Source organism: Epargyreus clarus, unplaced genomic scaffold (assembly GCF_041222505.1).
Source record: "Epargyreus clarus isolate Ecla_fem2 unplaced genomic scaffold, WU_Ecla_fem_2.2 ptg000003l, whole genome shotgun sequence".
Taxonomy (NCBI): domain Eukaryota; kingdom Metazoa; phylum Arthropoda; class Insecta; order Lepidoptera; family Hesperiidae; genus Epargyreus; species Epargyreus clarus.
In genome coordinates, this window is record NW_027332211.1 from 16,162,114 (window position 1) to 16,186,607 (window position 24,494).

At 37.0% G+C, this 24,494-nt stretch overlaps 1 protein-coding gene across 3 annotated transcripts in view; it reads left to right on the forward strand.

Moving 5' to 3' along the window:
- LOC140755592 (solute carrier organic anion transporter family member 74D) overlaps positions 1–24,494 on the forward strand; it is a 77,399-nt gene that overhangs the window by 20,881 nt on the left and 32,024 nt on the right. For 2 of the 3 annotated variants that reach the window (XM_073090887.1, XM_073090895.1), the window contains exon 2: positions 22,807–23,537. In XM_073090887.1, coding sequence (XP_072946988.1) covers positions 22,880–23,537 — 658 coding nt within the window. In that variant the 5' untranslated portion in view covers positions 22,807–22,879. Of the gene's footprint in view, positions 1–22,420; positions 22,716–22,806; positions 23,538–24,494 lie in introns of those variants that run through there. The other variant, XM_073090878.1, reaches the window with a different exon arrangement.

Below are 24,494 nucleotides of genomic sequence, written 5' to 3' on the forward strand. Positions count from 1 at the left end.
TTTCATGTGCAAGTGCAGGTCATGCCCGCTTTGAATCCTTTCTGAATATTTGATGAAAATATTCACAAAGTGCTATCTTCTACACAAATAAGACCCTTGGAAAAACTTCCTGGTCAGAGCTATCGGCAGGTCTAAGCAATTGACAAGCTTTCAAGCTTAAGCGATAAAGCTCACGTTTATCAAAAGTGTCACTCCATCGCATTTGTACGGCGGCTTTCGTTTGACAGGCCGTTTTGATGGGTCGAATAGAAAGTTATGAAAATTGGTCAACAAATCAATTTTCGGTACACTAAACCATGCCACGTTTTGTTAGGTCATATATCAGAAGATATTTTTTATCTGGAAATTGTATGGTTATATATTATGGCAAAAAAATTACTTTACGTTTATAGTGATGCTCAGCATGATGTAATGATTACTATGACAGTATACCACCTATATTACATTTAAAAAACACACCTTATGTACGTGCATGGTAAACAAGTACATATATAAAGGGTGTAGATTAACCTCATCTACTTGTATTGGAGCAATGTGGAGTTGGCTCCAGGCCTTCCACAGTTATGGAGATAGGTCTGTGCCCAGCTGTGGGACAATTCGAGTTGTTAATAGATTATGCACTGTAAATATTAAGTACTTATATATTCGATTAACAATGAGTTTATGCAACTGTGAAGTTAAGTCACATGGTGTACAACTTTCCTATAACTTATTTTTATCTTTTTTAACCCTATAAAATTACCTTATCGGTCCATTTTACGCGTTGAATAAAACTAATAAATTTCGGAGTCCAGCCAGCGATAATAATGGTGGTGGTATGGTGGTGTACCATACATTATAATGATAAGTGATAGGTAATTGTGGAGTCATCACGGTATAGTTTAAAAGTGCAAACGAGCATGCAGTCCACCTGATGGTGAGTAATAACGACGCATGTATGGAATCAATATCAGATACGATTGGAGTCTAATTTAATGCTTCAACTGGGCAGATACAACTGCCACATCTTCTGGCATGAAGCAGTTCTTGCGTTTCAGTGGAAAGGTGTCAATTCTGAATTAAATATGTGGCGAACCACCTTAATTCTCAGGAGTGGCAATGCATCTCCGATCGCTTTCAGATGGACGCTGTCCTATGTGTAGTTGAATACAGATTACAAATGTCCATGGGCGGCAGGGACTTCATGACTCTAATTAGCTTAACTGCATGTTCCTGTACTACTTCAATATTTTTTTATTCAACCTGGAAACAACCAGCAGAATCTATCTTTTGATCTATCGTTTCATGAACAACATAATGTATACTAAATACTCTATTAAATTGTGAGCCAAGCTTAACAGTGGTTTCCGAACCGATGAAAGTAATTAGAGGAGTTTCGCTTTCGTCCAACCAGTTCTCGTAGGCGAACGACGTTGACATAATTTTCTATATTCGTAACATTAATGAGATTTCCGTCGATATAATTATTCGCTTTGTGACTCGGTTTATTTCATTGCTCATAATTACCCTAATAATATAATATTTAAATGTTTGTCTCTTTGTAGCGTTAACTCTGAAAGTTAAAATGAGATCATAATTAAACACTTAACATATTTAGGCTGTTTTAAGGTGAATATGGTTGTGGAAGAAATTGCTTACTACTAAATAAGGTATATTTAGTAGTAACTCCATCTCTGGTGTGCCATAGCCTAAGTCTTTTGTTCGTTCGCTGGGACCCTTACCCTCCGGGCGCACATATATTGCGGCAATGTCAACATAAGGGCGGTGGGCAGGAATTTCGGGTCTCGAGGGTACCCTCTTTGCCCGGGCAGATTCTCAGGTGGTCAAATGCCCCCTGGATTTTTAATATTTATTCATAATAGTATAATGTTATTTAAAACATTATAATATAATGAACAAGTATAAAAAATGGACCAGCCCCACTGTTTAGTGGGTGGTTCGGTGCTTATCGCGTCGTTATACCGAGCGGATAGTCTTTTGTGTGCACAAAGTAATCATACCTAATGTTACCATATCACGGTAATATAACAAAGTGTTATCTATATATTTAATTATCTATTTTATCTAACTCATTGATATGGATTATTAAATCAGTAAATTCGTAAAGTTTCTCTTTTCGTATTTACTTTTCGGGTCAATAAACTGTACTAAGTCTTAATATCTGTAATGATATCTTCACCAAAGTAATAACAAATTATACTATAAGTAAACTAGCTGACCCGGCAAACGTTGTGTTGCCATATAAAAAAAAAAAAAAAAAATCTCACATCGAGCGGTATGAAAAATGATGAAATTACTGAAATGGCTATTAAAAAATATGGGTTAGTGATAAATGGGTAAAAATTTAGGGGTTTATGTATTTTTTAATGCCACATTATAAAAAATAAAAACAAACAATTTTGTTCAATAATTAAAAACAAAATGTTAAGGGTGAACAACCCTTATCACTTGGGGTATAAAAAATAGATGGTAGTCTCAGACCTACTGAATATGCATATAAAATTTGGTGAAAATCGGTAAAGTCGTTTCGGAGGAGTACGGTAACTAACATTGTAACACGAGAATTTTATATATAAGATTTAAAACGGAGAGTCTGCCATTTTGTTTCTTTAAAAATAACACAATTCTACCTTTACTAAACGTTTTTTGCCATCGTGCAATTGATTATTTAAAGTTCACGGATCATTAACAATGGACGACGACTCTCGGAACAAAAATGTATAATTAAAAAGGAAAAAAGAAATGTTCACCTGTTCGTACATTACCCTCCCGGGACGGGGCATGGATCTACTGAAATACCAACATGTTCGTTGTCGTTTTTCTGTCGTGCTGCCTCTTGGGGTTAAGCGACCAGTTCCACCATTGACGAGTATCGAGGGAACCATGAAACTATGAAAAAATAACGGCTTGACTCGCTACGGTGCTGGTACTGATGATTTTACAGCTGATGATGATGATGATACTGATGATTTTTTCATTTGTCAGCAGTTTGTAATTACAATTGTGTTGGTGTTTGCTAAACATTTTAATCAACGATATGTCATTTGAACCTTTTTAAATTACTAATTACAAGTAGCAAACGAGCATGCAATCCATCTGATGGTAAATGGTCACTGCAGTCCGAGGAAATAACTCAAAATATGACTGGCGTTTCATCTGATATCGGTAATGGAGATATGAAGACGTAGACGGTAGACGAAGAAGAATAACTGGACGATGTTCTCGGGAGTTCAATTTTTACGTGTATTTCTTATTACTACAAGTTACTTTTCACTTTCAGAAATGAGCCTAAACTACTCTCGTCCTTAAGCGGAGAAACTGAATCAAATGAACCTTCGTTATCCAAATGATTCATGTTAACTGGTCACTTTGTTTAACAAATCTATTATCGCGTGCCGCTTGCTCATCGGCGGTGTAACAAGCGAATAATGGTCGACATCCCTTGTCCCTCGGCTGGTTTTTGCTACAAAGGAATAGGTGATAAATATGGTGCAATGTCCTACTGCGGTCTGCTGGTCATTTCGCTCGAATAAATCGCATTGAAGGCACATTAAATAAGCTTGAGAGAATTTATTATTGCGAGCTCATGTCTTGTTTTTTGATTCGGGAGTTGGATTTCACGGGTTTTTGCTTCAATTTGTTTATTTTACAAAGTTATATCGCCCTTCCGTCTGCCACTTTAGACGTATTTCTGAATGACAGTGATGTCTGAAAAAGTAAGACTGTTTATTTCGGTCGCGTCAATTATACCTCTACCTGCCTGCTATTATGAAAATGATCTTGGCAAAATATAAATGAGTGAATAGAATTATTATATTCAAGGTTTTGAATAAGTAAATTGGTATTAAAGGATAAATCAACGGCTTGAGCAACCGGCCATCTCTGATAGATTTGAGCATGTCTGGATCTGCCTGCAAAACTAAACCCTCGCAGGAGACATGCTATGGACTTCCATTCACGTTTCAATGAAGCTGAAGCAATTGACGGACCTCGAGCGCAACCGCAATAGAGTCGTGTAGTGAACGTATAGCTATCGGCAATCTGCATTCGTATTCTCTACTGCGGTAGTAATTCAATAACGCATATATTTCTATACAGAAAGTAAAAGTCCACTTTCGGCATCTCAAACAAATGAAAGTAATCCACCGAGTGACTAGCTTATATTAGTTTCGCTCTCGGCTTGGCTACGCGTTCTTCTCCGGGCAATTTTCTCGCCAGCTCTAACTAGGTTTCGTGTACTGCTGTTGCTAAGTCGAAATTATGGTTTCTAACGTTTTCTTTGATCATAATTATATAAAATGTTATTATAGTCATGAACTTGAGGTTTTTATTAGATTTAAACATAGTGTAAATAACTTGATATTGGTTCCGCTTATAAAGTTTTGAGGTATATAATAACATGTTTTACGTAAGTAGTGTAGTATTAGCGAAGTAATTTTCGTATCAAGTAAAATACCTCTTGTTATTTTATGTGAACTTAGTATTACCAAACAAAAGTAGGTTATCGAAACGTATTCCTTAATCCTAACAATTCCGTTTAAAGTACCTATGTAATGTTGTATGTTGAACACATTGTATGATTGGGGTGACAAAAACATGTCACAACGAATACCTATTCTAGACGGTGCAATTTATTACGTATAAAATTCGAAAAAACATCTTCAAGCTGAAGTCTGAAGTGACTACTTTCGAGAGCGAAAGTCTTTGTCATGTACATGCACTTCGTCCACTTGTGTGGTTTACGTTGCAAAATTAGAGGTAAACACAGTGCAAAAGGTTGTCAAAAATCTTGATTTTAAAATTCAATCTCTAGAAATTCTTATTGTTGTAATTTATATTATTCTTCAAATTAGTGTCATGTTAAATATTTAAAAATTCCAACATTACCTGAGTTAAACATTCATGGTATTGGTTTGTTACCAAAATATTTAAATGTTTAACGATATTCAGAGAAAGCCTTTCCTTTGTAAGTAAATTTGTAAAGAAAATATTATCTTCACTTCAAGAGCATCATGTGTTGCACTTGAACTTTTTGCCCTCCTCTAAAGTGGATTAACTTTGAATTGTAGGGCTTTCAATTGAGTTCTTTACAGTTCTTGACTTAAGCGAACAAGTTATCGAAAGAGAAATTTGTGTCATCACCGAAACCAACTGTAGCCGCTCCGGGGCCAAAGTAAAAGTGTTCCGAAAAATGTAAGTCGCGAAATTACATTGCGATTTCGCCCCAACGAGGTTACTAATGTGGGTCGAGTAACAGCTATTTTGTTAGTTGCTCTTTTTTCTTGGTTCCGGAATCGGTTCGTGGTTCATGGCCGGTGTAGGCTGGCCTTTTTTCATGTATAGAGATTACACGACTGTAGTCACATTAAATAGTACCACTACGGTGCCATTCACGCGGTGATTGTTTAGCAAAAAATATACCTATGCCCCGATTTTTTTGGGTGTTCTATTCAAAGAATATCAAGCGATTGTGTACTGAAACACCTCGTCACTATTTATTGCGATATTTTAGTTGAAGTAACCAACGACCTAGTAAGCTTTAATGACGTTCATGCCGCTGTCACAAATTACATTCATGTACAGCCGTAATAGCAACAATGTTCGTAGGTTATTACAGTGATGCATCTTAAAAAAATAATGATTGCGAACACGAAACCGAAGAATACGATGTACTATTAAATAAATATCATCAACGAGTAAGTGAAGAGAACGAAACCACAATGAAATCCGATTCAATAATTTCCTGTCATCGTAAATAAACTTGTACTTGAGGGGTAAAAATGCGTCTTGTCTTTTTGTGAAGGATTCTCTATATCATTTTACATGATAAACGCTTCAATTGCTATGATATATTATAACTGACAGTGTTGTGTGATAATATTGATCGTCAGATAAATCATTTTTATGTAGATAAGGCTAAATGTCGCCGGCCGGGTGCTCCGTCTCGTAGTAATTGTCCGGAATTCTCGTCAGTTTTAATGAAAAATATATTTTTAGTTCTTCGACATAGCTACTAGAAATTAATACCATTTTTTGCATTGCTATTTTTCATTCTTTGATGTGTATCATTGTTTAATAGTTCAAAATTTAAGAAAAATGGTGGGTCAATTATGGCATTAAATTATTCATTTTATGTGAGATGGTCTCATGCAAAGTCCACGAACATTATTACACGTTTAGATAGCTTATAGATAGCAAAAATGTTGGTTCAAATCTAGAGATATCAATTTAGTAGGTATTGAATGGCTGTTGCATTTACCTTCCGTATTAGGGAGACACGGTTGTGTAATTTCGGTTAACGTTCTCGGTTCTCTATATCTACGTTATGGTTGTCATTAGCCACTGCATTACTAAAAGCATTTTTGTGCAGATAACGAAACTATTTACCGAGCTTATACATAGTTTGATCGTTAAGATTAATGCCTAACGCCAAAACCTTAATGCCAAAGTGGACATACCACAAATGGTATACAAGGATTTTTAAGCGTTATTTGGGTCACGTCTTTACTGCTTATGAACCGAATCGGTGCTATAATTATTACTTAGTATTAAACACTTTATTGGGTGTTATTAGAAGTAAATCGTATGACAATGTAGCTGATTTGTGTCATTTTATGTAAAGGTTAAATATATGTACCTTGTTGATGGGGAGTACAACTGCGGGTGAAGTAGCATTAACAAGCCTTTAAGATTAAACTTCGAAAATTTTCTGAATGTAAGATTTAAGAAAACGACCCTATAATTAAATCCTTGCAAAAACTAATGTTATGCACAATGTCTTGACACCAATACAGTTCTCATAGAAGCATATGGTAGATCGACATCGTATTTGCAGAGATCTATAGTATTGGTGCCAACGACAGAATTATTTATTCTTTATGTTTTAAAATCGTTTCATTTACTTCCTAAGTATGACAATCCTATTTGAGGTTGAATACCTACGACCATCGGTGGCAGTAACCACTTACTGTCAGATGGCCCGCTAGTTCCTTTGCTACGAGTACTTTAAATAAAATAAAAAGTTGGACTGCAAGCTCGTTTGTTACTTCATAAAAAACATTTATATCAAGTGTAAATGAACACGGTTAGTTTATTGACTAGATAGCAAGTTGTTTGTTTTTTTTTACACGTAATTGTGCCGCACACCAGTTGTTTTGTGTCGCTCGTGTAATGAGTACCAGGTTTTGTCCTCGGCTTGAGCATTGACTGTTTTTACTGATGTTAATTATGGATGTAGATGAAAAGGGCTCGGATTCTAGGAAAGTATATATCATTACTTGCAGCTTAGTTTGCGGCTTCTTGTGACTCTTTATTGCTTTCGTAAGAGTATCTTAAATATCTCGTGTAACAGCGTCTGTTGCTTCATTGAGATGAGTAATGGAGATATCTTCCATTTAAGTCTGTACTTCCAATCTTGAAATACTTTTGCTTTCTCGTTTATTTTAAATAGTAATTTAACTTCTTCTTTTGATTGTAAAGTCCTGATTGGAATGCAACAAGCACTTATGTTCCTGATACACCTTTTAGTGACCACATCAATATCTGGAGTACTCTGGAGTTATATTACTCTCGTGTACAGTGTATAATCATCCTGCGATAGTTACGACTCTTATAGCTAGATTCTGCCACAGTTACATATAATTATTTCTTTACCTCCTTAGCAACACGATGTAGCGTTCACATAGTTTGTTTATAATGTATTGTTAAGAACTCCAAACAAAAAATATTATAATATTATGAAGATAACGCATGTTTATAAGTTGTGAAATTTAAGATTACTTATCACCATTTATTTCATTATCACGGCCTATTTATGTCTTTAACAATATCGTCACTTACAAAAAATATGAACTTTTCTTTATACAATTTGCCGTTAAGCAGATTTGCGGTTTCAAGAAAATATTAGTTAATATGGTGATCAAAACTATATGTGAATTGCGATGTACCGTTCGTAAATTTAAATATAAATATTACTGTTTAATACACTGTGTAATTATTGGCAAATGTATCAAGAAAAATATTTTCGAGTAGTCTACTCAGAAAATTATTCATTTTATTTCGTTTTCATCGTGTACGTGCTTTGAATATATATGTACCTATTTAAGTAGATATGATTGAATGCGAAAAATACCTACTTGTAATAATAAAAATAATTGATACAATAATACACAATTACTTCTCAATCAACTATTGAATTATGTCCTTTAAAATGACATAAAAAGCCTGAGCAAGGAGTAATGAGAAATGGAACGATCAATCAAATTTTAAATTTAGACATGTCAAATTCTATTTAGTTTCAACGAGCTATCATAACTATGTACGTGTGATTCGTGCATTTGCTCAAGGCGGCACGTTTGGTCGCTTATTATTGACCTTGCCAGTGAAATGTCCGTCCAAACGGGTTCGTTGATTCGTGATCCGAAGATAACCCCGGAGTCGGCGAATGGAAAGTATTTGAAATTTTGTCTCCAGGCGATAACGACCTTACAGATGTGAGACAATTTGCTTACAGTAAGGTTAGAACAGCCTATAAGTCTCATGTTTTGGGTCGCCTTTTTTCTTGTACATTTAAAAGCTTTTTATTCTCCTGCTGTTATTGTATATGGGTTTAATGGTGCAATTAAATTTTTAACAACTACTACCTAACTGATTGAGCTGAAAGTCCAAATATTTGTGCAACTTTTAATTCGTATTAGCTGATTTCATTATGAATCTGGATGCTAGCAGTACACCTCAACTAAATAACATATCCTCGTCATGTTCAATCTTTTTGGTTTCGATGGCACGTCCATTTGTACATGACTTTCATTAAAGCCTCTTTAAAAATACTCTACAATTCTCTTCTATCTACTTGCCGAATACAACATTAGAATAAGACACAATTTGATTATCTCACCACATGATTACCTGGTTTTACCAAATTGGTATCGTTCCGTATATAATTATTTTGTCTGAGTTCGGTTTACATTAACTACGTAATTTTGTCTTCTATCTATAATATAGTTATTTATTCCGCGAGATATACTATGAATAATAATTAAGTGTCAAATGTATGATGTAATCTATTTATCAATGTAACTTAAATCCTTATTTTGTAAGGACAAAGTTCACTTCCATAATACGTCTTGAAATGACCAGGAAAGGTCATATTCTAATTGAATTTGATAATAATCATAAAATGCGTCGTGGTGTATTTTGCAAAGTAATGCTTTTAAGAAGAGATAAGCAAATCAAATATGATTGATGGTACTTAATGCCATTTTGAATTTGAGGGAGTGTCTGGAATGAAAGTTGAACATTTTTATTTAATGATGATATTGACTCATTGCATTCTGTAAACTGTTGGGTTCAAATTTTCTTATTGCAGAATAGTTCATTTTGCTTTATCAAGGTTGAGTCTAGTGTTTATCAGTGTAACATAAACAGAGTTTCAACCATTTATTTGCTTACTTTTTTCAGCTATGTTTCATTATCATACTGTTATAGTCCGCGCCTAAATGTTAGTCTGCTCTGAAGTTGTTGCGACCAGGTGTAGTCATACAATTTACTATGGCGACGCGATTCATTTCTATATTCAGAGCGGACTAGTAGTTTTACGCGGACTATACGTTGTTACTCATCCTGTTGGGATAAAAAATATTCGCTAAAGCTTGAGAGTATGAAAAATATGTTCTCAAAAGACAGGTACATTATTGCGAACACAAGCTTTGTTAGTCACCGCCGCCTTTAAGCTTATGAGTGTGTTTGCGCGAATCCTTTATTTTCCTCTTCAGTCGTTCTTACTACCAGACCTTTGTTTGGTAACCAAAGTAAAACAACACTTACGAGACCTCACCTTTTCTTCCGAGAAGATCACATCTTTTATATCACATGGTGACAAGTCTTCATACATTTTCGTATGTTTCTCAATGGATCTGATAAAAGTCTTCAAGAGCTTTTATTTCGTATTTGTTAATGGTGCCATTAGTGACATGTTATTCTCGAGGTCTAGTGATAAGAGTTTGTCGTTGACGATTTTCAGAGCTTGATTTTTATAGAGGAATAACTTGAAAACAATGTTTGATAGATACGTTTACAAAACGGTCTTCGTTTCTATTATTATTGTATTCTTTCATTATTGTCGTCACTTAAAAGTTCCACAGGTTGATTATATTTCAAGAGTAATATGGCGCCAAAGAGATTGAGTACATAATATTTGAATGTCTTTGCATGGAACCAATATCCTGTGAGGTGTAAGCACTTTGTTTATCTTAACGCGACGTATCCGTGTAGCTGTGTCCATTAGCACAACGAGTATACTTCAAAGTCAGCTTTTATTTATTTTTATCACACCTGTCGGAAGTCATCGGTATCCAACTATCACTTTTTGTTTACTTTCATCAGTTCCTTAAATTATTTCTTGTGCTGCATGTGCGGCGATAACTTTGCATAATTTCGTGTGATGTTTGTGACAATAATGCGTCGTGTTACTTACCTCCTAGTAACTTTACTATAATTTTATTAAGACTTTTCCACAAAGTTAAACCAGTCATTTACATGATGTAAATGATTGTAAATGTGAAGTTGAATTTGAATATTGCTGTGATTGAAAGGGATTGATGACATTAATTAAAAAAAAAGAAAATAAATCAAAATCATCTTCACATGAATAAATAGCTAAGAGAATTAGAAGCAAATTTTGTGCGGCGTAACTCCTAGTTCCAAATTACATCGAAGCACATAACCTCAGCGTGGTTATCGATTTCACGTCTCGAAACATCCGTACGTTGACCCTAAAATATTGAGCTTATCCAAACAAAATTGGAAACAACTCTGTTTAACCATACAATGCTCGTGGACTCTTAAAAAGTTGTGTGTCGAGATTTCTCCATGCGAATTCAGGCAATCGTTGTATGCAAATCCCACAGTCCGCAGTCCGGAGGCGTTTCTGATACGACTGTATTATTATTACTCCGCCCCTTTGAACCGAATTTCATGATTGTTGTCATATCACTTTCACATCTCATTTCACGCCCAGTCTTACAACCGGTAGGTTTCGGGTGATTAATTTCCATCTAGCATTCATTTGGTTTCGACGACAGATTTAGCAACGGATAGGATACCCAAAGTATATTTATGTGGACATAATAATTAATTAGATGCTCAGACTCGATTTGCAAATTCGATCGGCTCTAGTAGTAGCCAGCGTGACCTGAATAACGAAATCGGGTCGATCGATCGGAACGTCAAAAGTCGATGATGTATTGCACATGATACTGGAATAGTGGATGCCTACAGTGGCTTTAAAATAAACGCGACAGTTTATCTCGCGTATGATTTATTAAATTTGAATGAATATTACCTTCAAACATCACATCTGTTTCATCATTGGTGAGGCTTGTTAAACGGTTGCAGGGTGGCGTATCGCTTCTTCATTTACACGTTCCACTTTGTTCAATAACTGGAGGTGAGTGGTGTCAAATTGGTAGTACTTGTGATTTGTACGACCTTGTCAGGAACGATCCAGTGCGTCCGATCTTGTAGTTTTCCATTGATTCATCTAGGATACATTTCGCGTTTCATAACACTTCATCGAATATTTAATTTGGTCAAACATGCTTGTTTTTTTTAGAACTATGTGTGGACTGAAGATATGTTCTAGAATAATGATTGTCACGAAAAAGGTCAAATGAATAAAAGGATTGACAACTTTATCTAGCAACTAAATGACTTTGTATAAGTAGACCAAGGGTCGAAATGAGTTAAAAGGGAATGTGTTGTTCATGTTCTTATCGCTTCAGGCATTCATCGTTAGATAGACACAGCTACCAGTATTGTAACGACTTTGGCACGCATCGCGTATGAGATCAACAATGTCAAGGAACGGTTATGTCACGTTGCGCAAGTCGGTCGGCAGGTGAAGGAAATTATATTATGTCCAGTTAATATCAAAGGTTTAATGAGTGTTGGTACACTATAATAATTGGCAAGGATGAGTCGAACGAAGGATAAGGAGGGTTTCGTAGCAGCAAATTTTCATTTGTTTTTAGTTTTTTTTTTATCAGTGCAGGCATTGCAGCCATACAAATAAATACATTGAGATAAACTGACTAACTAGTACGGTTCAATAAATAGCAGTATTTTGTATGACGACCCATTTATTTTCAAGCATTTTTAAGTGTTTATCAATTACGATTCAAGAGTTTACAGAGAGCCCTGTGACAGAAGGACAGAGGAATGCTTAGTTATTAGTACTATACCTTATTGGGTTCCGTTTTACCATTTTGATAGGGAACCCTAAAAAGGTTGTTAAAAAGAAACCAATCGCAAGTTTTGGCACAAGTTCTTGTTGCTTAGGTTTCTTGCGACTTTCTTTTTGGACTAACGCCAAACGCATTGCCATTTCGTCCTTATGTTGCAACGAGGAATTCAGTTGCCGTTTGTGTATCTTCCATCAGCTCAGGACACCGCAGGGCGTCTCCTGTCAGATGCTGCTTTATGTGTGCCCACCTCTCCAAAGATTTATTCACACAACCGCCCCTTTATAAATTATTCGCTTTAATCGCAATCCTTTATTTATCTCTTTTTCTCACTTAATAAGTTTCGATACCAATTCGATACGTTTTATTGCCTATAGATTCTTATTTTGTGTTAATGTTTAAATTTATTTGGGTTTCGCGGGACTTGTAAGACATAGTGTATATTTTGTTTCAATTTATGGTTTTCGAAGTATAAAAACAATGATTACTTTTATTTAAGCGAAGTCGTCTATGAGTTAATTAAAGCTTAAGGTGGTAGAACCCTTTGTGGTTCGACTCCGGCGGCACTACCGCCACACCTATTTCTACCTAATAACAGCAGTGTTAGGCGCTGCTGAGTTCCGGTTTGAAGGGTGTGGTAAGGGAGACAGACTTTTCCGAGGCGTTCCAGCTTAGTCCTCAGGGGTAGCAGCGCATCTGTGGGTGACCTCAGGTAGGAATACCTAATCCTATCTGGGGTTGATTAAAGATGTCCATGGGCGGCAGTAGCCACTTACCATCAGGTGGACTGCATGCTCGTCTGCTACTCTTATATTATAAAAAAAAAAGCGGTTAAGGTTACATCGAGTGTGAGTTGGAGCTGTTTTCGCTAAGTAATCACTCGCATAGTTATCAAACGAGATAAATCACTCCGTTATCTCGACGTGCTTCTGTGTTGTATACATATATTTATGTGGGTATTACCAGCGTACTGATTAAATGCACTCCAAACATCTGCTGGTAGTTACTATTGATCCTTTGATTAATAATTTATTTGTTTATTTACAACATTAAATTTATGGCCAGCCGAATGATATTAAAAATAAAACTGGTCGATAACTGCAAATTAAATTGAAATGGCATTCAAAATCGATACGCGAAAATTTTCAACCGTTTTATAAATAAGTAAATTAATTTATTAAGATTTTTTTATGTTCTTTGTGTAAATTATCTCAGTGTGCCTTAGGTTTAAATAGCTTTACGTTAGTTTATGTAGTGTTCGTTTCTGAATCACGACCAGCGAGGACAACAGCAGCTCGACACGGATCTGAACGAAGGGTAGTCTGGACTAGTAGGGCTGGCATAGTGATAGCGTTTTAAGTAAAAACCAAATGCGATATGGCAATTACAGGTCATGGTCTCTTGTCGACAAATCCAAACATGGTAGACTAGTTTTAGTCTCTTATATTTATAAAGCGTACATGCTCGCAACGTTTTACTGTATATGGGCGTGTGAAAAGTTTAGTCCATAATTGACCAGATTGGCCAAATGTGCCAATGTGTGTGTAAATTTACGAACTTTTCAAATATTTTAGAGATATCCTGGGCCCTGGGGTATATAGAGTTCTTGTTTTTTCATCACCCTTAAATTACACATAAAAGTATATTTGTGAACGCAAATTACATCGAAAATTTATGCCACGATTTTTGAATCTTCAGGAGGGTAGGTTAGCTACCGTCGGCGTCGCCTATTGGCGTCGCCTACAACGAAGAAACTATTAAATTACTGGCAGTATCGAATTAAAATATATTTTATCGTCGTGACTAACTAGCTGCCAACCCTACAGTGCAGTGCAAGTCGCGTTTGTCAATTCGTCTCTTTAAGAACGCGTGCAGCATTAATTGGAATTTGATTTGCAAATTAATTCGTGATCACGCGAGCAAGGGCTAAGCTTTGTCGACTGCGGTTGATTAACATTGCGACAGTCCGATTTTGCAATAGTTTGATTTGATTTTGACTGACTGCCTGAGAAATTAGTTAGTAGTGTAAACAAGTTGTAATTTCAAGTTACATTGTATTACTTACAATATATAGAGTTGCCTAAAAGATCTTTTGAAAGCCGTCACTTTCAATAAGCATGCATTTAATTTTATGTTTCGTGGCCCCTGTTATATATAAACGGCTGTGATCTATGACGGACCCCTGATAGCACAGGATATCCAGGTGTTAAGGGTATAAGGTATCATAATATAAAATGTGCAATACAATACAAAACTCTTTATTTTACACCAAATTAATAGTAACAAATACAAAATTTTAAAAATAATCAAAGGTCCAATTGGCGGTCTTATCATATCATTAAATATCGATCTCCAGGCAACAAATACTTTGTTTTAGGGACTGTTATACTTCTAATAGACCTCAGGTAGGATTACTATTTTTGAGTAATTTTCTATGAACAGCAGCGCTTACCGTCAGGTGGATTGCATACTCGTTTACTGCGACTTTAAAAAAAATAACCATTCAAAGCATTCGACTTAAGATTTATATATAGCAACGTCTGCAAGTTGCATATTTTTATTGCATCAATCGCAGTTAGCCCAGGATTCCAGCCAATCAAAGTTGATTTGTGATCGTCTGCGGTCCTCGCATACATTACTGTATTAGGCATTTAAGTAATTCTTAGTCCTTAGTGCACGAAGAAAGTATTTGTGATGTCCAAGAGTTGTAAATTGAAAGATTAAATTTTAAATTGCTGACGGTCGATTCGAATTTATTGTAGGTTGTTTTTTTTTTTGGCTTATTGATTTTTTAGGTTTGGGCTATTTAGGGTTCCGTACCGAAAGGGTAAAACGGTAGCCTATTACTAAGCCTGCGCTGTTTGTCCGTGTTTCACAATGCTCTATCTCGTATATGTTTGTCCCCGGTACCAAACCCTTAAAACTTAAATATGTATAACACGTTGTTAGATGGTGTTAAGAGTATATTTTTGATTATAAAACCATGAAGACTTACTCATAAGATTTCAATTCGTAGGTCAGTCAACAATTAGCGTACAATGTAACATCATAATGAAGCAGTTTGCGTTACAAAGGTTTATTTTTATCTTGCTTCTGCTAAATCAAATTTGCTTGCATTTTCATTCTGAAATAGCGTGTCCTGGTATAACTAGTGAGTTCTGAATAATCGTGATCGTTAAGTACACGTTCGATCGCAATTACTGGAACCCGTTCCTAGGTATCTGAACTGTGTACCGAATATGAATTTTAAATACTAATTGAATCTTAATTAATACGTTCGTTAAGTTGGACTCCTGAGTGCGTTGTGGGAGCTGGGAAGTATTTGTATTGCATATTGGTGGAGTGTATATCTCCTCTAAGTATAAATGCTTTCCTAGTTATGCGAGGGATTCGTGTCTAGCAGTGGAAATTAAAAGGGGTGCAGTCATAAATTCTTCGAAATAATGTATTAGGAGGTTATACTTTGGTAAAAGTTTAAATTATGAGATAAATAATAAGACAAAAGAACAGTTACTTTGAATTTATAGGTAGAAGCGTGAATTTAATTTGTTTTTCTAGAACGTAAATATTACATAGACAGGATCCACGGAGGCAATCCACGGAGTGATCATGCGGTCTGACATACCTACGCATCCTGGCTTGATCCCAGATCAGGCAAATGTCCGTGAGGGGAAATGATCACCTTACATGAGATTACTTTTATAATCGTTTCTAGTAAATAAAAAGTTTCAAGTAAAAGTTACGCATACATTGTAACAACAAAGTCCAAAATCCAAAAGCCAACGCCACAGCCGCGAACAGCTAGTTTTGATTAATAATGAAACTAAATAAAAGCTTGTAAAAATATAAACTACACTTGTAAATGATATTTGTAATCGATACGACAGCCTGACGATAATTTCAGCGATGTGATTATCGCTCTGTCAAACAGCCCATCGCCGGTTTTAGTGTCTTTGATTAATTAAATCACCGCTGAAAGTAAATATTAACGAGACGAGTTGTGAATCATCATCATCATCATCATCATCAGTTCATCACAGTACCAGTGCTAAACACGGTTCTCCGCTCAGAATGAGAAGAATAAGGCTATAATAGTTCTATGCGCTGGTCAAGTGCGTATTGGTAGACTTTTTATACATTTGACAACAATTTTGTGACATCTTTCAGGTATGCAGGGTTTCTCGCGATGTTTTCCTTCGCCGGTAAATCACGTAATAAATAATTTATAATACGCACATAACTGAAAAATCTGCCCGGGTTTTGCATCTCGGACCCCTCGATTGAGAGGCCGCGTTTCGACTACCTACTACGCTATCACTGCTTAAACTACTCTCGTAAATGATATTTGTAATCGATACGACAGCCCGACGATAATTTCAGCGATGTGGTTATCGCTCTGTCAAACACACCATCGCCGGTTTGAGCGTCTTTGATTAATTAAATCGCCGCTGAAAGTAAATATTAACGAGACGAGTTGTGAATCATCATCATCATCATCATCAAGCCTTCGCTGCCACACAGCTGGGCACGGGTCTACTCTCAGACTGAGAAGGATCGGGCCATAGTCCAGCACGCTGTTCAAGTGCGAATTGGTTCTTTGAGAACCTTTTTTTGTGTAATCTTTCAGGTATGTACGGTTTCTCGCGATGTTTTGCTGCACCGTGAAATCACGTGATAACCAATACATAATAGGCACATAACTTTGAAAAATCTGCTCGGGTTTTGTATCTCGGACCCCTCGATTGAGAGGCCGCGTTTTGACTACTACGCTATCACTGGTTAAACTACTCTCGTAAATGATATTTGTAATCGATACGACAGCCCGACGATAATTTCAGCGATGTGGTTATCGCTCTGTCAAACAGACCATCGCCCGTTTTAGCGTCTTTGATTAATTAAATCGCCGCTGAAAGTAAATATTAATGAGCCGATTCGTGAATGGCTCGGCTAAATTTAACTTGCGCTGACAGTTTTTGTCGTAATTATACTTCCTAAATACCGATTTGTTTCATTTGTTTGTTTTGTCGGCAATCATTTCTTACAATATTTACAGGATGAGAGCAAGGCATTTTACTGTTCCCCGTTCACATAATTTTTGAAATGCGTATGCATTGCATGCACCGTTCACATCATATCGTCTTTTTATTTTTCCTTTTCCTAGCAAAAGTGTTTTTTGAACTACGGTAACGCGACCACCATGTACAGGTTTTGCAATCCGCCGCTGTTTTTTTCACACTTTGAAAAACACTGGCATAGAACACAGCAGAAGATTCAAGAAAGTATAGAGTAGCCTATGTTAATTGTTATCCATTTTCGCGACACTAAAGCCAGTGGTTTTGCCAATGATCATAAAAGTTGGTAGCTGCAACTCGCGCCGTTAATTTATAATGTCGTTGGCGGAATGCAATTGAACTTTATTGCTTGTACGCCCATTAATATAACGGCCACCGGAATAATGATGCGTCGATAGCAATGAACTTTATCTGATTGATGAGGAGGCGCATGGTGCAGTTTTGAGTTTAGATTTTCAAAATTTTCAGTTACTATCATCATGGTGGAGCATTGGTACGCTAAAAGTTTTATCTTTATATGTGGAGTTAAACAAATTGTGCAAACGTGTAATTTGTTATATGTATAAAGGATAAAGTTGCGATTTTTACTTTCCGAATGTTTTTAAAACAATTTGATCTAAAAAATCATTTCTAATTTAAACAATCGCAAAAACGTAAAAAAAATATTATAATTTACGAGCACAAATAAGTAATTTCTAGAAGTACAGATAAAATGTTATGTAATGTTAAGTATGGGATTTCGCTACAACCTTTTCTATGTCCACTGCTCGGATCACTTCCATTACTACTTGACTTTGAGTGTAATGAATTATAACCGCTACAATGCGAATTGTAAGTGTGTGTAAGTGTTTTAGCACTTGGTAAAATAAATTAGAATAATATAATTAAACTCTACAATTATTACATTATTACGCATTGTTCTCGAGTGCCTCATCAAATCGACTTTTAATTCAAAAAAGCTATTTGTCTTCGTCACGTAAGTCGTTTGCAAATGGAGTACCAACATAAAGATGGATATAAATTAGCGATTAATCTCGAGGGCACGGTGTCATCGGCAGTAGATACCTGCTACTCACCTTGACCGCGTGTCCTCTCACTTATACAATAATAGATGTTCATGCTGACGTTTAGCGTTTGATCTTTACGACTTGCGACTGCTACGCGGGTATAGTCGCTTTGGTAAAGAAAGTTATTAGGTTTTGGTGTCGTCGGCAGTAAATATCTGCTACTTACCTTGACCGCGTGTCCTCTCACTTATACAATAATAGATGTTCATGCTGACGTTTAGCGTTTGATCTTTACGACTTGCGACTGCTACGCGGGTATAGTCGCTTTGGTAAAGAAAGTTATTAGGTTTTGGTGTCGTCGGCAGTAAATATCTGCTACTTACCTTGACCGCGTGTCCTCTCACTTATACAATAATAGATGTTCATGCTGACGTTTAGCGTTTGATCTTTACGACTTGCGACTGCTACGCGGGTATAGTCGCTTTGGTAAAGAAAGTTATTAGGTTTTGGTGTAATCGGTATTTCGTCCCTGCTACTATCTTGACCGCATGTCCTCTCACTGATAGAATGATAGACGTTCACACTGACGTTTATTGTTTCATCTTTACGATTTGCGAATGCCACACGATTATAGTCGCTTTGGTAAAGAAAGTTATTAGGTTTTGATGTCATTGGTATTTGGTACCTGCTACTCACCTTGGCCGCGTGTCCTCTCACTTATACAATAATAGATGTTCATGCTGACGTTTAGCGTTTGATCTTTACGACTTGCGACTTACACGCGGGTATAGTCGCTTTGGTAAAGAAAGTTATCGGATTTTGGTGTCGTCGGCAGTAAATATCTGCTACTTACTTTGACCGCGTGTCGTCTCACTTATACAATTATAGATGTTCATGCTGACGTTTAGCGTTTGCTCTTTACGAGTTGCGACTGCTACGCCGGTATAGTCGCTTTGGTAAAGAAAGTTATCGGATTTTGGTGTCGTCGGCAGTAAATACCTGCTACTTACTTTGACCGCGTGTCCTCTCACTTATACAATAATAGATGTTCACACTGAAGTTTAGCTTTTGACCTTTACGACTTGCGACTGACGCGTGGGTATAGTCGCTTTGGTAAAGAAAGTTATCCGAGTTTGGTGTCATCGGCAGTATATACCTGCTCTTCGCCTTAACCGCGTGTCTTCTCACTTATAAAATGATAGATATTCACACTGACGATTAAATTTCGATCTTTACGACCTGCAACCAATACGCTTGTTTGCTTCAGAACGGTATCTTGATTACTAAAATATATTATCAAATAGTTCAAGAATAGCATATCTTGCTTACGAAGCCAAATCATCCTCACTAAACAAAAAATTAAAATTAATATAAATGAGCCACACTAGTTGTTTTCGAGTTATTTATTAAGAGTGTTCATCTTCACATGTTTTCCAAAGTGACAATTGATGCGGTCATATCAGTCATTTGCATCCAGTGAGTGAGAGGAGTGATCGGGTCGTAATGACTTAATGTCGTGTCGTACGAGTTAAAGGTACTTTTAACGTGGGACTCTGCACTATTGCTCATAGGTTCTCTATAGATAACACATCTGTTTTTGTATTGTATAGTAAAGTTTAGTGAGTAAATAAAGTCATATCATATGTTTAATGTCTTGTGACATGGAATTGCATGATGTGGACTAAAAGCGCATCGTTCCGAACTTTGTTCGGAGTCCGGTTCGCGCTAAGGATCCCGAACCAAATACTAAAGGCAATAATTTGATAAGTACGGAATCCTCAGTAATGAAAAACTCTCTCTTGGCTGGCTTTAATAGTTTATATGTCAAACTTAAATTTAGATTTTAAGCGGCTGATGTATAAATATAGCATAATACAAATTTATTATCGAAAATCAATAAATAGATATTATCAATAAGTATCTTCCCCAACAACAAATACTATAAATACTATATACCGAATACTATTAAAAATTTAAAAATCTGGAGAAATTTTAAAATTAAAATATAAACATACCCTCATGTTTATTTTAGCGCAATCTTCATTGCAAACTGTATTCAATAAATAAATATATAATTAAACAAAACCCATAAAAGTTCGATAGAGATAAATAGTTAATTAATTTAACTTCTTTAGTATAATTTATTCAGAATGCAACCGTTTTGTTGTTTTAATGTATAGGTGCTGGTGCGATTGCTGTTCTTTTCTCCTTTTTGCTCATTAAAGGATTCATTGTTATTATTGTTTTGTTTTTGTAGAGCAAAAAGCATTATCGGTTTGTTCTTATTATTAACACGCAAGATCTGACATCTGTTTTATCTTTTTTCGGTTCATTTTCCCGAAATCTTTGAGTGTAAAAAACGTATCTTTTTGTGTCGAATTCGATTCAAGAGTTATTATCCGTGTGTTTTGTCTTAAAGCCTCATGACGTGCGCAGGAGCCGATATGAATTTCAAAACGTATGTATGAGTCCATACGTTTGTCCCGAATACGCCGAGACTTATTTGTGTCCCAACAGTATCTTTTTGTATTTTCATGCTGACAAACAGACGAATTTTGATGTGGGTCGACGGTGTAGTTATTTTTGATCGTTCGATCCTTCTTCATTTTGGAATGTCACTGAATCGTAAGTGATGACGCGACTTGAGCAATCTTCTTGTTTCCTGCCACACGTATAATTTGTTATCCGATTTCGTCTACACGAGCGTTAAATTTAAATGTACTTCTTTTTATGGTTGTTGTGTCGAAACGATAGTTATTCAATTCGTACCAATAAGCCCTCTGACGCCGGAGTCTTATGATTCATTGCCACTCAATCGCCTTCTCGGATGAAATAAACTGTCCGTGATTGTATTCGAAGCGTCGAAATTGTCGTAGCGATTGTTGGGTTGGAAACTGACAACATTCCCACGAATTAGATCTTGCCTCACGGACAGAGCACATAAGGTAAGGAAGGGTCCAGCGCTATGTGACGCCAATAACATATAAATGACTGCTTTTTATTTGCAACCATTATCCAAGCTATAAACGTCAATTATTACTGACTGCTCAAGTATAGTAATCTTGGCGTCTTCATAATTATGTCCCGCAGAGGGAAAGTGAAAGTTAATTTAAATACAATTATTCAGAAGAACACGATCGTAATTTTGCTTTTAATGCAACATTTTGCACGGTATCCACAGGATAAATTTCAAGATCATGAATATTAATGTTATGTTTAATTTGAGTAATTGCCAATGTTTTTAGTGTTAAGATTTTGTTTGATGGTGCGCCAACGCAAATAGGACATTCTGTTTAAGGTTGTTCGGCCAGTAACCTGCTTTACAAGTAGTCTGCCTATTTGTCGCGTCCCGTTATCACTAGAGCGATAGGGATTCAACGATAGTCCGGCCGTTGCACAAGTTATGTGTGCTTATCTCAGAATGCAGTTACCAATATATTCCACTTATCGGCAGTCGTGAAAAAATACTCATCTCGTGAATATTTGTGTTGGTTAAATCTACGGCCATTAGTGTTATCGTTAATAACATACCTTTGGGAACTGGCCGATGGGGAGCAGTCCGGCGTGAGCCGTCCGTGTCGTCGGTGGTCATCGGCCTCCACTGCTGTGTTTCGCAAGTCCAGTTAACCGCACGAGGAGCTCTCATTAATATTCCACGGTGGTTGTTATTGCGAATCTAGCGTTTGCGTCCTCTGTGTCCGTAAGTACGTAACGAGTCGCTTGCAATTTAATAATCGATATCTGGGTGCCGTTCGTATTCTACATTCATAAATTATTCGTGACCGAAAAGTATTTTTAGGAAATCACGTTCCGCTTTGAATGGAGCGTTTGAAAGAGAGCCAGATCAAAAAAACTTTCCACGTCCGCCTGTATTTGAATTGTATGTAAAATGTAAATAAAGACGAGCTTAAAAAGCGACGTCGAAGAGACAAAGACATTCCGTAGTGGCGAGGCGAGAGGGAATCTTCCGAGGAGGGCGGCGTGCAGACGGCTTTCATCGTGTGTAAATGCGTGCCGCACAAAAAATGGATAGGCGGCCAATAAAAACCCTGTGGGGAGAAGCCGAGGGGCGGGCACAGCGGGTGCAGTGCGCTGCGGCCGCAATTGCATGGTGCAGTCTCCTTGCGCCGGGCTGTGTGCGCGCACGCAGCTTCCACTCCTCACCATAGCCGCCGCTATACGTTGAGCACTCTCCCAAAAGTATGCGCCCGAGTCGCCCGCGGCGTGTCCACCTCGCTCCTCGTTTTCGCGATCGTTGATCAACATTCCGTGCCGGTTCCGTTATCAGGAAGCGTTCAGCGAAGCTTCGCGTGCGCACCGTTTCCGCTCGAATTATCGCCTCCACAAGTATTAGGGGTGGTCTAGTATTAAGTGTTAGCCGCGGTCACGATCATGACGTGAGTTCGCTAAATTAGTGATTTTAAATGCATACAAAAATGTGCAGTAGTATTGTTAAGCCTATTTTAATTTACGTTTCTATTGTTGCAGAGCTGTCACCGTCACTACAGTCTCAGCGGGCGGGGAGGCGGGGCCCACCAACCCCGTACCGGAGGACGGCGCCATGAAAGGCGTTGAAGCCACTCCAGAGGAACAGGAACGATTAGCGACTGGAAACAATAATGGCTCCCTCGACTGCAAGCTGCCCACGCCGCAGGAGCCCGTGCCCCGCTCCGCGTTTCATTCTACCAGAGTTTTCATGTTGGTGTTCCTATCGGGATGGGTTCTGCAGGGCATGTTCCTCACATACTTCGTGAGCGTAACGACAACCGTGGAGAAGTTATTTAAAGTGGAATCAAAGACCACGGGGACGTTGTTGGCGGCGACAGAGATAGGGCAGATATGCACAGCGTTATTTTTGACTTACCTGGCGGGCCGCGGGCACCGGCCGAGGTGGATAGCGTGTATGATGTTGGTGCTAGCCGTGGGCATAATCGGTTGCGTGTTGCCGCACATACTGTACGGCACGCAACTGCTGGACGTGCACTTGGACTCGAACAGGGGCGGCGCCGCGCCGGTTTGCTTGATCGACGGGAACACCACGATGTGTGACGAGTCCCAAGTACAGAGCACCGCCACCCGCTCCTCCATAACCGCCGTGGTGATACCGTGGCTCTTCGTCTGTCTCCTGGTTGTGGGTGTTGGACAAACTGGTATTGCCACACTCGGTATACCATACGTCGACGACAACGTCGGCAGTAGACAATCGCCGTTATATATGGGTAAGTTAATTTGAACACTTTTATTAAACTGAAGCTAAATAAAACATTTTAAAACACGGGGAAATTCTATTATAAAACATTTTTTTGTTATAACATCAAAATGTAAGTTTTTGTGTAGGTACTTCATTAATTTTTTACCTTTATTGCTAAAGGATAAAAGATACATATATATATAGAAATTTATACAAAAAATAAATGACATTTATAATCAAATGTTATTCTTGCATAATAGTTAAAAAACGTATTAAAATTTTTAAAAATAAAGACTTACCTGTATGTGACCAGAATAATTGGACATCTATGTATTAAGGATAATTGCCATACACGTAATAAATGTTATATTACTTTTATCTTTAATAAGTAAAATAGAAAGATAGTTTACCGCCTTGAAATTGCATGAAGCCACAAAACGCTGATTTGTCAGTTATTTTTTTAATTCTTGACAAATAAAAAATATTTGCAGAGAAAATGTACGTATAAATAACGAATACTACGTAATTTGGGTAATAAATAAATAAATATTTTTAACATTTTAGGGACATTTTAGTACGGAGACGTGGCAAAACTTTATGTACGCAACAATTTCACTTCTCACAGCTGGTTACACTTTCTTGTTAGGAGTGAACTATTTGATGTATTTTACCAATCTACGACCTTTATAATAATTATTGATAAACATAAGATTAAAGTTTAATACGAACAATTTATTGTAAAAAAGTTCATGATCATCATTCATCATAGTAATAGTGAGCTCTAGTGGAGCCATACCGCTATCGATAGGCAGACATTACGTTTATGAATTAGAAATTATGAAACTTAAAAGAACTATAGTACCTATTTTTCTTATAGGTCGATTATAAATGACATATTGTGATTTTGGATCAACTATTTATTGCACATTTAATGTAACCGCAACTCTATCCCTCAGAGAACTTAAAAATGCATGATTACATAAGC